General features: G+C 39.3%; 1 protein-coding gene across 1 annotated transcript in view; it reads right to left on the bottom strand.

Annotated features, from left to right (window-relative positions):
* SPEF2 (sperm flagellar and cilia associated 2) overlaps positions 1-14,259 on the bottom strand; it is a 201,730-nt gene that overhangs the window by 94,858 nt on the left and 92,613 nt on the right. The window contains exons 18-19 of the mRNA XM_055422187.2: positions 10,939-11,115; positions 5,639-5,713 (exon numbers count right to left, since the gene is read on the bottom strand). Coding sequence (XP_055278162.2) covers positions 5,639-5,713; positions 10,939-11,115 — 252 coding nt within the window. The remainder of the gene's footprint in view (positions 1-5,638; positions 5,714-10,938; positions 11,116-14,259) is intronic.

Below are 14,259 nucleotides of genomic sequence, written 5' to 3'. Positions count from 1 at the left end.
TCTTGAATTTATTTAAACTGAGCTAACTACATGATTTAAATGAATATATATTTTGCTGGGTGAAGTTGTATTTGCTTACGGTTCGTTTGAGTATACTTTTACCTAAAGATGTTCTCAAAGCATGTGCATTATTAGGTCTAACTTGATGATTTGGACAGGACTGGAAAAGGTAAGTTTTCATTTTAATTCCAAAGAAGAGCAATATCAAAGAATGTTCAAGCTACTGTACAGTTGTGCTCATCTCACACACTAGCAAGGTAATGCTCAAGATCCTTCAAGCTAGGCTTCAGCAGTATGAACAGAGAACTTCCAGATGTACAAGCTGAGTTTAGAAAAGGCAGAGGAAGTGTTCTAGTTTCATTCTTTTACAAGTGGCTGACCAGTTTTCCCAGCACCACTTGTTAAAGAGACTGTCTTTTCTCCATTTTATAGTCTTGCCTCCTTTGTCAAAGATGAGGTGTCCATAGGTGCGTGGATTTATCTCTGGGCTTTCTATTTTGTTCCATTGATCTATATTTCTGTCTTTATGCCAGTACCATACTGTCTTGATGACTGTGGCTTTGTAGTAGAGCCTGAAGTCCGGCAGGTTAATTCCCCCAGTTCCATTTTTCTTCCTCAAGATTGCTTTGGCTATTCAAGGTTTTTTGTATTTCCATACAAATTGTGAGATTATTTGTTCTAGCTCTGTGAAAAATATCGTTGGTAGCTTGATACGGATTGCATTGAATGTATAAATTACTTTGGGTAGTATACTCATTTTTACAATATTTATTCTTCCAATCCATGAGCATGGTATATTTCTCCATCTATTAGTGTCCTCTTTGATTGCTTTCAGTAGTGTTTTATAGTTTTCTATGTACAAGTCTTTTGTTTCCTTAGGTAGATATATTCCTAAGTATTTAATTCTTTTCGTTGCAACAGTGAATGGAATAGTTTCCTTAATTTCTCTTTCTATTTTCTCATTATTAGTGTATAGGAATGCAAGGGATTTCTGTGTGTTGATTTTATATCCTGCAACGTTACTGTAATCATTGATTAGCTCTAGTAGTTTTCTGGTAGAGTCTCTAGGGTTTTCTGTGTAGAGGATCATGTCATCAGCGAACAGTGAAAGTTTTACTTCTTCTTTTCCAATTTGGATTCCTTTTATGTCTTTTTCTGCTCTGATTGCTGTGGCCAAAACTTCCAGAACTATGTTGAAGAGTAGTGGTGAGAGTGGGCACCCTTGTCTTGTTCCTGACTTTAGGGGAAATGCTTTCAGTTTTTCACCATTGAGGATAATGTTTGCTGTAAACTCAAAATGGATTAGAGAGCTAAATGTAAGACCAGAAACTATAAAACTCCTAGAGGAGAACGTAGGCAAAACACTCTCCGACATAAATCACAGCAGGATCCTCCATGACCCACCTCCCAGAATATTGGAAATAAAAGCAAAAATAAACAAATGGGACCTAATTAAAATCAAAAGCTTCTGCACAGCAAAGGAAACTATAAGCAAGGTGAAAAGACAGCCTTCAGAATGGGAGAAAATAATAGCAAATGAAGCAACTGATAAAGGATTAATCTCCAAAATATACAAGCAGCTCCTGCAGCTCAATTCCAGAAAAATAAATGACCCAATCAAAAAATGGGCCAAAGAACTAAACAGACATTTCTCCAAAGAAGACATACAGATGGCTAACAAACACATGAAAAAATGCTCAACATCCCTCATAATCAGAGAAATGCAAATCAAAACCACAATGAGATACCATTTCACACCTGTCAGAATGGCTGCTATCCAAAAGTCTACATGCAATAAATGCTGGAGAGGATGTGGAGAGAAAGGAACCCTCTTACACTGTTGGTGGGAATGCAAACTAGTACAGCCACTATGGAGAACAGTGTGGAGATTCCTCAAAAAACTGGAAATAGAACTGCCATATGATCCAGCAATCGCACTCCTGGGCATACACACCGAGGAAACCAGAATTGAAAGAGACACATGTACTCCAATGTTCACTGCAGCACTGTTTATAATAGCCAGGACATGGAAGCAACCTAGATGTCCATCTGCAGACGAATGGATAAGTAAGCTTTGGTACATATACACAATGGAGTATTATTCAGCCATTAAGAATACATTTGAATCAGTTCTAATGAGGTGGATGAAACTGGAGCCTATTATACAGAGTGAAGTAAGCCAGAAAGAAAAACACCAATACAGCATACTAATGCATATATATGGAATTTAGAAAGATGCAAATGATAACCCTGTATACGAGACAGCAAAAGAGACACAGATGTATAGATCAGTCTTTGGGACTCTGTGGGAGAGGGTGAGGGTGGGATGATTTGGGAGAATGGCATTGAAACACGTATGTTGTCATATGTGAAATGAATCATTAGTTCAGGGTCAATGCATGTTATAGGATGCTCGGGGCTGGCATGCGGGGATGACCCAGAGGGAGGATAAAGGGAGGAAGGAGGTGGGAGGGGGGTTCGGAGGGGGAACTTATGTAAACCCGGGGCGAATTCATGTCAATGTATGGCAAAACCAACCAATATAATATTGTAAAATAATTCGCCTCCAATAAAAAATTAATTAATTAAAAAAAATAAATAAAAAAATAAAATATTTTAAAAAAATAAAAAATAAAAACAGTATATGTAACAAAAAAAAGAAAAGGCAGAGGAACCAGAGGTCAATTGCCAACACTTGTTAGATCATAGAGAGAACAAAGGAATTCCAGAAAAACATCTACTGCTTCATTGATTACACTAAAGCCTTTGACTGTGTGGATCATAACAAACTGTGGAAAATTCTTAAAGGGATGTGAAAACCAGAGCACCTTACCTGTCTCCAGAGAAACCTGTATACAGGTAAAGAAGCAACAGTTAGAACCAGACATGTAACAAAGGACTGATTCAAAATTGGGAAAGAAGTATGTCAAGGTTGTATAATGTCACCCTGCTTATTTAACTTGAATGCAGAGTACATCATGCGAAATGCCAGGCTGGATGAATTACAAGCTAGAATCAAGATTGCCAGGAGAATTATCAATAACCTCAGATATGCAGATGATACCACTCTAAGGGCAGAAAGCAAAGAGGAGCTAAAGAATCTTTTGATGAGGGAGAAAGAGGAGAATGAAAAAGCTAGCTCAGAACTCAACATTCAAAAAACTAGGATACTGGCATCTGGTCCTATCACTTTATGGCAAATAGAAGGAAAAAAAGTGGAAACAGTGACAGATTTTATTTTCTTGGGCTCCAAGATGACTGTGGATGGTGACTGCAGCCTTGAAATTAAAAGACTCTTGCTTCTTGGAAGGAAAGTTATGACAAACCTAGACAGCATATTAAAGAGCAGAGACATCACTTCACCGACAGCTGACAAAGGTCACGGCTTTTCCAGTAGTCATGTATGGATGTGAGAGTTAGACCATCAGGAAGGCTGACGACCTAAAAATTGATGCTTTCAAATTGTGGTGCTGGAGAAGACTCTTGAGAGTCCCTTGGACTGCAAGGAGATCCAACCAGTCCATCCTAAAGGAAATCAGACCTGAATATTCATTGGAAGGACTGATGCTGAAGCTAAGGCTCCAATACTTTGGCCACTTAATGTGAAGAGCCCACTCATTGGAAAAGACCCTGATGCTGGCAAAGAATGAGGGCAGGAAGAGAAGGGGACGACAGAGGATAAGATGGTTAGATAGCACCACTGACTCAATGGACATGAGTTTGAGCAAACCCTGGGAGGTAGTGAAGGACAGGGAAGCCTGGTGTGCTGCAGTCCTTGGGATCACAAAAACTTGGACACGACTGAGTGACTGAAAAACCACAAAGATGCATAAGTATATTTGATTTCTATTTTTGATGATTCTGTGCAGATCCTTTATTTGCTTTTGCTGATCACAATGAGAACGTAAGGGATTCATAATGTAAACGTGAAAACTATTCTATTTGTAAACAGGTGAGAGAAAGCATATCATAAATTATAGCCAAAACTCTAGCTAAGTTTTTAATCTCACTAATGTTAACTCAACAATGACTAGTTACATAAACCTCTCAGGTTATATAATCAGAAAAGTGTGAGATTCTTTGAGAATCATGGGTATGCATTTTCGAATGCCAAAATAGAGATCCTTTTAAGCCCTTCATTTTGTGAACATTGCACATTTCTGGGCTGCTATTGCACTGGCAATCTGTAACGAAAAATTAAGCAGTGGTACATACTTCATGACAACCCCCTGAGCATATACTCTGCAGAAGTCAACTGCATGTGTCCATAACTACATTTCAATCTTTAATTTGTTGCTGTAGCAGCTCCAGGGCTTTCCTGGTGGCTCAGTGGTAAAGAATTCACCTGCCAATGCAGGAGATGTGGGTTTGATCCCTAGGCTGAGAAGACTCCCTGAAGAAGAAAATGGTAACACACTCTAGTAGTCTTGCCTGAGAAATTCCATGGAATTCTTTAAGCCTGTTGGAGTTGCAAAGAGTCAGACACAACTTAGACTGAGCAGGCACGCATGTAGCAGCTTTAACACTATTGTTGTTTAATCACTAAGTCATGATTGACTCTTTTGCAACCCCAAGGACTGTAGTCCACCAGGCTTCTCTTGTCCATGGTATTTCCCAGGTAAGAATACTGGAGCGGGTTGCCATTTTCTTTTCCACGGGATCTTCCCAACCCAGGGATCGAACCTGTGTCTCCTGAGTTGGCAGGAGGATTCTTTATCACTGTGCCACCTGGGAAGCTCAATGGCTTCAACATACAATGTAACTAATACGCTTTTAAAAGCCTGGCATTTCTTCTGCCAACTATCAATTATTTACAAAATTTTATCCCCCTTACTTCACAGAAACAGTTAAGATAGAAAATAAATGAAACTAGATTAGGAAAAATACAATCTAAATTAGAAGGTCAAAGCAAGGAGAGGAATTAGGAAGCAGACTCCAGGATATAGGTCCTTGCTAAGAAACTAAAATCTTAGACACTAATTTGGTTCTGAATTTCTAGACAGCCAATATAGAAAAGGCAGTGTTATCATTTAGAGGTACTAATTATTTAGCCATGTAGAGGAAGAAAAATTTTCCAGTCCCTTTCTTCTGAATGAAATTTCCCACCTATGATTTTACACAGAGGCCACTGAATGATGTAATGGGCATACTCTCCCTTCAGAAAATGAAATACCAGGTTATTATTAGTATAATGAAAGTTTCATCTCCACTGCTGTTGTGTTGAGGACTTTATATCAAAGAACTTATCAGTGAAAGCAATTTCATGGAAGCTTTCCAAGAAAATATGGTTCAGCATGTAGTTTTCTGATGGCATAACTTAGCCCAAGGATAACACTTATAATATCTATGATGATTGAATATTCTGTATCTTAGATATCAGAGAAGGCAATGGCACCCCACTCCAGTACTCTTGCATATTCTCTAAATTATTCCTCACAAGCATCACTTTCCTCAGCAGGACCTTTGCTAAGAGCCAGGCTACAGAAAGACTGAGGTTTTCTTTGGCAAGGGTTTATGATTTACAAATGCCTGAAATGTACATTACTACCTAATGTACATTACTACATAAATATCACTATTTTCACTGAGAGTTGTAAAATACAGAATTATATCTAATCATATTTATCTTAATCTGTACCTTTTCTTTTGAGTGAAGTTTCACTTTTCTTCCCTTTTCCTTCCTGAAGAGGTTCTCGATTACCATGCGGGGGTTCTAAACAAAATTTAACACATAAATATCATTTATGATTTTTTCTGATAGCTGGGTTATGATTTATAAGCAATCAAATGTGATTTCTCAAAATAGCTATATTTATGAGCTGCCTAAAATGACTCAGACCTTTATTGTGAGTTAAAATTAATCTGAAGTTAGACTGCTGCTGCTGCTGCTAAGTCACTTCAGTCGTGTCCGACTCTGTGTGACCCTATGGATTGAAAATTCTTGAATGACAACGCTGATAGGACTATTCTATTTTGTGACATTGAGAAGTTGAGTCCTAAGTTTAGCATCAGCATTTGGTAGTGAATTTGATTGTTGTTGTTCAGTTGCTAAGTCATGTCTGACTCTTTTTGACCCCATGGACTGCAGCACGCCAGGCTTCCCCGTCCCTCACCATTTCCCAGAGTTTGTCCAAATTCATGTCCATTCTGTTGGTGATACCATCCAACCATCTCATTCTCTGTCACCCTCTTCTCCTTCTGCCTTCAATCTTTCCCAGCATCAGAGTCTTTTCCAATGAGTCAGCTCTTCCCATCAGGTGGCCAAAGTATTGGAGCTTTGACTTTAGCATCAGTCCTTCCAATGAGTATTCAGGGTTGATTTCCTTTAAGATCGACTGGTTTGATCTCCTTGCTGTTCAAGGGACTCTCAACAGTCTTGTCCAGCACCACAGTTCGAAAGCATCAATTCTTCGGTGCTCTGCCTTCTTTATGATCCAGCTCTCACAACAGTAGGTGACCACTGGAAAGGCTATAGACTTAACCATACAGACCTTTGTCAGCAAAGTGATGTCTTTGCTTTTTAACACACTGTTTAGGTTTGCCAGTGAGTTTGATGATAAACTCTTTAATGCAACATACATGCAGAATTTTAAAAGTTAGTCCCAAGTACATTTGAAGCAGATGGCTCTATTAGTATTTGGATATAGTTCACTGAAATGATTGTTATACAATAAGATGACTGGATCTATAATAAGAATGATGCCAACACACTTTGCTGCTGCTGCTGCTGCTAAGTCACTTCAGTCATGTCCAACTCTGTGTGACCCCATAGACAGAAGCCCACCAGGCTCCCCCGTCCCTGAGATTCTCCAGGCAAGAACAATGGAGTGGGTTGCCATTTTCTTCTCCAATGTGTAAAAGTGAAAAGGGAAAGTGAAGTCGCTCAGTCGTGTCCGACCCTTAGCGACTCCATGGACTGTAGCCTACCAGGCTTCTCCATCCCTGGGATTTTCTAGGCAAGAGTACTGGAGTGGCTTGCCATTGCCTTCTCCGAAAACACTTTGAAGGAGAGTTAAATAAATACATTGTTTTGATATGGCACATTCTTGAAGTTCTCTTGACCCCATACTTGGTTGCCTTGTGACTTTTACATTCCATTGTGCCTTGACTGTAACTTGTAATACAAAGGATGGTTTGGGAATATATACATTGGTTTCCCTGGAATCTAATTAAAAGACATGCTGGAAGGGGGGAAATGGGAAACTGAGGTCAATAGGATTTCCCAAATAATAATTAGGTCTTTGAAAAAATCACTACATCCCACATAATTCACCAAACAAGTTCAGTCATCTTTCTCCGTTTGTCCTGGGTTACAGTTTGCTCCCCCTCATTGTAAGGATGCACATATGGGGCGATTTAAATGTCTGTGATAGAGTTTGTCTGACCTATTCTTCGTATTTAGAAGTGACAGTCATAAGAATGTGTAAATGCATAACATGTCACTTATGTTTAAATATCTCAGCTCCAAAAACAAAGATTCCATAGAAATAAGACAACAACCTCTTTTGTTAATCTCTATAAAAGGACTTTTAAACACCCAAATAGTTAAATAGTTAAACATCAAACTCATTCATAAACAAATCAATCCAAATGTTTGAATTAGTTTTTTTTTTTAAGAGATAACGTTAATAAAAAAAAAAAGTCTAGATAACCTCTTAGCATCTTTAATAACAATACTCTGGATAACCAATTTTTAGCTCTAAACTTTAGCAAAAGGCAACAGAAAAGGGGTAAAAATAGGGACACCTAAAATGCTGAGCTTATAAAATATTGTGAGCAAGTCTAATTTCTGCTGGGAGTAGCATGAATTCTGCCTATTTGAAAAAATTATTTCCAAAAGTATTCTGAAATCTCCAATTATACTCTTAGGAGCATGGATAGCACTACCATGCTTTGTCACACTCAGAACTTTAGTTTTAAATTACATTCTGACATTTGATATTGGACTTGATAATAAACCCTTTAATGGAACAAAATTGTGAAGTTTTAAAAATTTAATCTCAAGTGTACTTGAAGAAGATAAAAAATGCAGAACTGTAAAAAATTAATAAACAGAAATCACAATTAAACAGAGTTGAGAAACCAAAAGGGGGAGACCTTTGGCCCTAAGAGAATAGTTTTACCCAAAAGGAGGAAGAAAGACTCCTCTTCTTTCCTGACACAGATTCAGCCAATGAAAAGCCAAGGACTCATGGGATACTATGGACCTTCCGACTTCCTTTTCCCTCTATAGAAGCATTCTCCTTCCCTCGTCATATGAGGACTTGTATAGAGCTTGCCATATTTGCAGACCCTGCATAATCATTCCCTGCTAATTCTGAATAAACCCACCTTCACTGGAGAAATATCTGACACTGTATTCATTTCAGGTCAACAAACCAATATACAGTGTAGAACTGTCAGTTCAGTTCGCTCAATCCTGTCTGACTATTTGGGATCCCATGGACTGCAGCATGCCAGGCTTCCCTGTCCATCACCAACTCCCAGAACTTACTCAAACTCATGTCCATTGAGTTGGTGATGCCATCCAACCATCTTATCCTCTATCATCCCCTTCTCCTCCTGCCTTCAATCTTTCCCAGCAAGAAGGTCTTTTCCAATGAGTCAGCAGCCAAAGTATTAAAGTTTCAGCTTCAGTATTAGTCCTTCCAATGAATATTCAGGACTGATTTCCTTTAGGATGGACTGGTTCTATCTCTTTGCAGTCCAAGGGACTCTCAAGAGTCTTCTCCAACACCACAGTTCAAAAGCATCAAGTTTTCGGCACTCAGCTTTCTTTATAGTCCAACTCTCACATCCATACACGTCTACTGGAAAAACCATAGCTTTGACTAGACAGACCTTTTTTGGCAAAGTCATGTCTCTGCTTTTTAATATGCTGTCTAGGTTGGTCATAGCTTTTCTTCCAAGGAGCAAGTGTCTTTTAATTTCATGGCTGCAGTCACCATCTGCATTGATTTTGGAGCCCCCCAAAATAGTCTCTCAATGTTTCCATTGTAGAACTGTATTTGAGCAAAATGACCTTTAGTACTCAGTGTACAATGCTTCCTTCTTTACCCCATTTCCACCTTGGCTTTTTTTTTTTTAGTAAATCATTTCTCTTTTCTTCTCAATTTTTAAAGAAAATCGTAATTGGATGTTTGCTTTGGGCTTGTTCAGAAGCCTCTGGTTTTCAGTTCTGAAAATGCGTTCTTTTGAAAAACACTACATTTTTTAATATAAATATAAATAAACCTGCTGGGAACTTCCCTCCACAAAACCGCTTATCCCAGCTTCCCTGAGCTGTAAGGGCAACGTGGCCCACACTGTGGCCCCATCAGTGTCTACCCGCACTGATATCTCTTCACAGTGGTGCCTTGCGGTTGGAAGGCAGTAATTAGGCCTCTGGGGGTGAACCCTTCTGTGCGTTTTAGTAGCCCTGTCCTTGCTGGAAGAAGGAGACAGATACAACCACTCTTTGAAGCAACAACAGCTTTATTATTCCTCAAAATGCACAGTATTGAATTATACAATTTTAAATTCACAAGCAAACTTAAGAAACTTAGAAGACTGCTAGAGATTGGTTTCAGGGAATGGCTCCAGGACACAGATACTCCTGGTCGTGAGGCTGAGGTGAAGAAAGGGAGGGAAGGCCACGGTCTTGGGTTTGAGGTCTGGGTGGACAATGCCAGGCTCCCTTGAGCCTCTGTGGAAATTGTCTTTCCCAGTTAAATAGCATTTTTAAGGTTTCCATCAGTCCTCCGGACCTCTGCTTTGTTTTTTAAAGGGAAAAAGTATGTATGTTTAATTAAATGCTTTGTGCTTTATTGTTCATATGATAAAAACATTTTTGTGTATTTTGTCTTTAGTTAAGTCCCATTTTGTGGAATATAAAGATCTTTCAGTTCAGTTCAGTTGCTCAGTTGTGTCCAACTATTTGTGACCCCATGAATCACAGCACGCCAGGCCTCCCTGTCCATCATCAACTCCCGGAATTCACTCAAACCCACCTCAGTAGACCATAAATGTTATTAAAGTTTTCAAATTTATTTAATATAAGTAAACTTAATTTTGAAAAATCAGACCCATCTCTGATCTCCACGAAGAAGAAAGATTATAGCCTTTAGAAATGCAATCATGACACAATAACAAGCAAACCTAGGTAGACTTGTGTAACTGCACAGTTGACCACTCACAAAGCTGAAACCAGAAACTAAAGTCATGTTTGTTTCATATACACAGCACTAAGTTGATCTGTAATGCCCCAGCATCATACATTTTAACAGTTGAGCATTTCACTTTTGTCATTATATATTCTACCACTTCATGGTCCATAGTGGTTAAGGATTCAGAAAGAACTTAAGCTAAAAAATATTCTCTATATAAACTACCCATGTATGCTATATGTTATAAAGATACAAGTTTACTGAGATGTCAGGAGCTTGTTTCTAGCCTTTTATAATTGCATAGCACAAAAGAATAACAGTTACATATATATTCTAGTCTCTAATGGATGCTGTTGATTCGTTACCTTATTTTTGTGGGCAACTGGTTATGTTCTCATTTTGGTAAGGAGGTCTCACTCTTCATAAACGCGGTCCTACTGCTCCAGCACACAGAAGCCTGTCCCCTAGATCTGCTCTATGTTCCTTATGGTTATTCTCTCTGTGCCTCCCCTTCTCTCGTCAGGGGTCTTATTCTAATCAGTAGATCTGGGCATAAAGATGCCCACACGGAGGGATCCCACGTGGTCAGGTACCTGCGCTTTGGGACAGCCGTGCTCTCAGCTACTGCTGCCTCTCCACTTCATTGGAGCAGATAGCTTCCTTTCACATGACTGATGCTGTTCAAAGCCTGAATCTACTGATAGATAAATGGACTGGTACTATCATTTACAATTCCTTTCTCAGTGAAAATGAGAAACTGGTAGACAGGGGTAGCAATCACTCTGTCAATCACCTGATGCTTGCTTTCCTTTTGCAGCAGGAGTTTTGGACCGCTCCTGTGGAAGTTGGACTTCCTTCTCTTTTTCCGGTTCCAGAGGGGGAGGGGGAGGAGGAGGAGGAGGGGATGTCTTCTCAGTCAGGGAAACTTCTTCTTTTCTCTCAGCTTCTTTTTCTTCCAATTTCTTTTTCACTTCAAACAGGATGATAAGAATAGACCTTAATTAGCAACTCCAGACATCTACTATTTCATGTAAACTAAGATAAACCTAACTTAATATAAAATTGCTCTCACCGAATTAAGGCTAAATTCATGTTTTAAATTATCCAGTCCTTAAAGCTGACATTTGATGTCATCTCTGTCTGGTTAGAAATACTATTTCCCCTGCCTCTGATGGAGATGGTGATGTGTGTTTGTGTGTGTGTGTATCTATAGCAGGTAGAAGACTTGCTGAGAGAGTGCCGACTTTAACACTAACAATCTAGAATTAGCTAATATACCGGGATAGGAAAGTAAAGAATTACATCAAATTTTCCAGTGGATAAAAGAGGTGAAAAAAGCCTAAAGAGAAGGTGAAGAGCAATAGCATAGAAGAGGTGGGGATTGGGAGGATATAGAAGGGAGAAGAAATGCATGCGGCACCAACTTCTAGGGGTAAATACATATAAAGCATTTAGAACGGTGCTCAGTATTCAAATAAGGCTTAACAAAATTCATCCATTCATGCACTAGCTAGTCATTCAATCTCAGTTGTGCCCTGAAGGAAAGAAAGCCTTATAACAATAAGATAAAACTACGCCAATACTGTGGGCTTCACTGGTGGTAAAGAACCCATCTGCCAATGTAGGAGACATAAAAGAAACAGGTTCAATCCCTGGGTAGGGAAGCTCCCCTGGAGGAAGGCATGGCAACCCACTCAGTATTCTTGCCAGGAGAATCCCATGGACCGAGGAGCCTGGTAAGCTATGGTCCATAGGTTTGCCAAGAGTTGGACACGACTGAAGGGACTGAGCATGCACGCGTGCCAATACCGTCAATAGGTAAAACTATACCAATACTGTAATTAATAATAACAGTAATACAAACAACGTTAGGCACAGTTGTGGCTGCCAGAGATACGAAAGTAAAACAAAAGAGAAAAATTAGTGCCTTGTGAAGCTTTCAAACCATAAACATGATGAATAAAGTAAGTCACATAAGAAGCTGGAAGGTGGTAAGTGCTCTAGAGAAAATACGTAGAGCAGAGGGCAGGGCGTCAGGAGTGCTGTGGGGCAGCTTTTACAGTTAGTTTAAATGGCGTGCTTTGCAGGGTAGACCCACTGAGAAAGTGGCAATTGAGCAAAGACTTGAAGAGATTGAGGGAGTGTGCATTACAGGCAGAGGAGACAGCTCTGGGGTCCTGAGGGGGTGTTTCTGGATTGTCTAGGCTCCTGTAATTATTAGGACCCTTTGCCCTTCTGGATTCAGGCTCACCTTACCCAGCGTGCCCCTCCCACCCTCCCTGACTTCCCAGCACTCCACCCTGGAAATGGCCACAACATTACCCCTGTACCAATGGCAGTGAACACCTGCACCCTTGTATGGCTATTTCTCCCATTGCCCTCAGATCGTTCTTCGCAACTTGGCAAGATAAGGAGGATTCATTTTATTCTATTTTTTTTCAAACTGGAAATTAATATCTTTTCTGATTATGAAAGTAATATATAATTATTGACTTTAAATTTTCAACAATGTAGACAAATAAGCTGAAAGAGAAATTTCTTGTTAATTCTCTTTGGCCTCCTTCCTCCCGCCTCATCAAAGATTGTGTTATTGTTAAAGAGAAAACCATAAGCCCAAAATGGCATCACTTGTGCTAAATAAATAAAGTCCATGATACCAAACCTGTACGACCTGCCTCAGTTGCAGTTTCTACTTTCCTCAGAAGTATAATTTTAATCAATCAGTTTGGAATTTTCTGGTTGGCACCAATGAGATGATCGGTCACGCGGGCCCTCTCTATATCACCTCCCCTCTTTATCAAAGAAGAAGAGTCAATCTGCATGGCAAAGATCCCTGCAGTCCCCTTCCCTCAAAAGATGTCCTGGCCCAAAATAACCATTTTTTTCCCCTTTTGCTAAAGACTTCTCTGTTCCACCCTCGTGTCTATGAAAACTTCTACTTTTTACTTCCCTTCAGAGTGTCTTCTAGTTGTTCGATGGGACACTGTTTGGTCTGGAATAGCTGAATAAAGCCAGTTAGAGCTTCAGATTTACTGGGTTGAATTTTGTTTTTTTATTAGTATATACTGTCACTATTTTCTGTGCACATACATTTAATAATTGTTGATGTTGTTTTAATTGCTTAGTCATGTCTGACTCTTTTGCGACCCCATGGACTGTAGCCCTCCAGTCTCCTCTGCCCAAGGGATTTGCCAAGGAGGAATACTGGAGAAGGAATACTGGGGGCCTCCAGGGAATCTTCCCAACCCAGGGATAGAACCCATGTCTCCTGCATAAGAGATTCTTTACCACTGAGCCACCTGGCAAGCTCAAATTTAATAATAGATATACTTATAAAAACAAAAAACAATTTAAATATAACCTGATTTTTCCCACAGAAAAACACCAATACAATATATTAACACATATATATGGAATTTAAAAAGATGATAATGATAACCCTGTATGCGAGACAGCAAAAGAGACACAGATGTATAGAACAGTCTTTTGGACTCTGTGGGAGAGGGTGAGGGTGGGATGATTTGGGAGAATGACATTGAAACATGCATATTATCATATGCGAAATGAATCTCCAGTCCAGGTTCGATGCATGATACAGGATGCTAGGGCTGGTGCACTGGGATGAACCAGAGGGATGGGATGGGGAGGGAGGTGGGAGGGGGGTTCAAGATGGGGAACACATGTACACCCGGGACAGATTCATGTCAATGTATGGCAAAACCAATACAATAATGTAAAGTAATTAGCCTCCAATTAAAATAAATAAATTTTTAAAAACCCAGTATATTAATTTTAAAATAGCAGACTATTCATAGAAGTACCATATCCTTTTATTTTTTGTTTTTAACTTAATCAGGATGTTTAGTACAGAGCACTGGACTAGATAAATATTTATTATTTTAATGACAAAATATTTGTTAAAATAATTAACGGATTGGAATGTAAATCTTAATTAAGTGGCAGTGGAGTCTGTTCACGTAATAAGTGACTGGACTATAAAATCTTTAGGAGAATGTTGAAGTGAGTCTGATAGTTGGCAAAAACACTGATTCAAATTTGTAGATGTTTGAAGCTACAGTTCAGTTCAGTTCAGTCACGTCTGACTCTTTGCAAC

The sequence above is a fragment of the Moschus berezovskii genome, chromosome 18 (genome assembly GCF_049115385.1).
Source record: "Moschus berezovskii isolate FMDL1 chromosome 18, NW_MosBer_1.0, whole genome shotgun sequence".
NCBI classification, from domain to species: domain Eukaryota; kingdom Metazoa; phylum Chordata; class Mammalia; order Artiodactyla; family Moschidae; genus Moschus; species Moschus berezovskii.
Note: the sequence above shows the minus strand (reverse complement) of the source record. Positions and strands in the feature narration are given on the sequence as shown.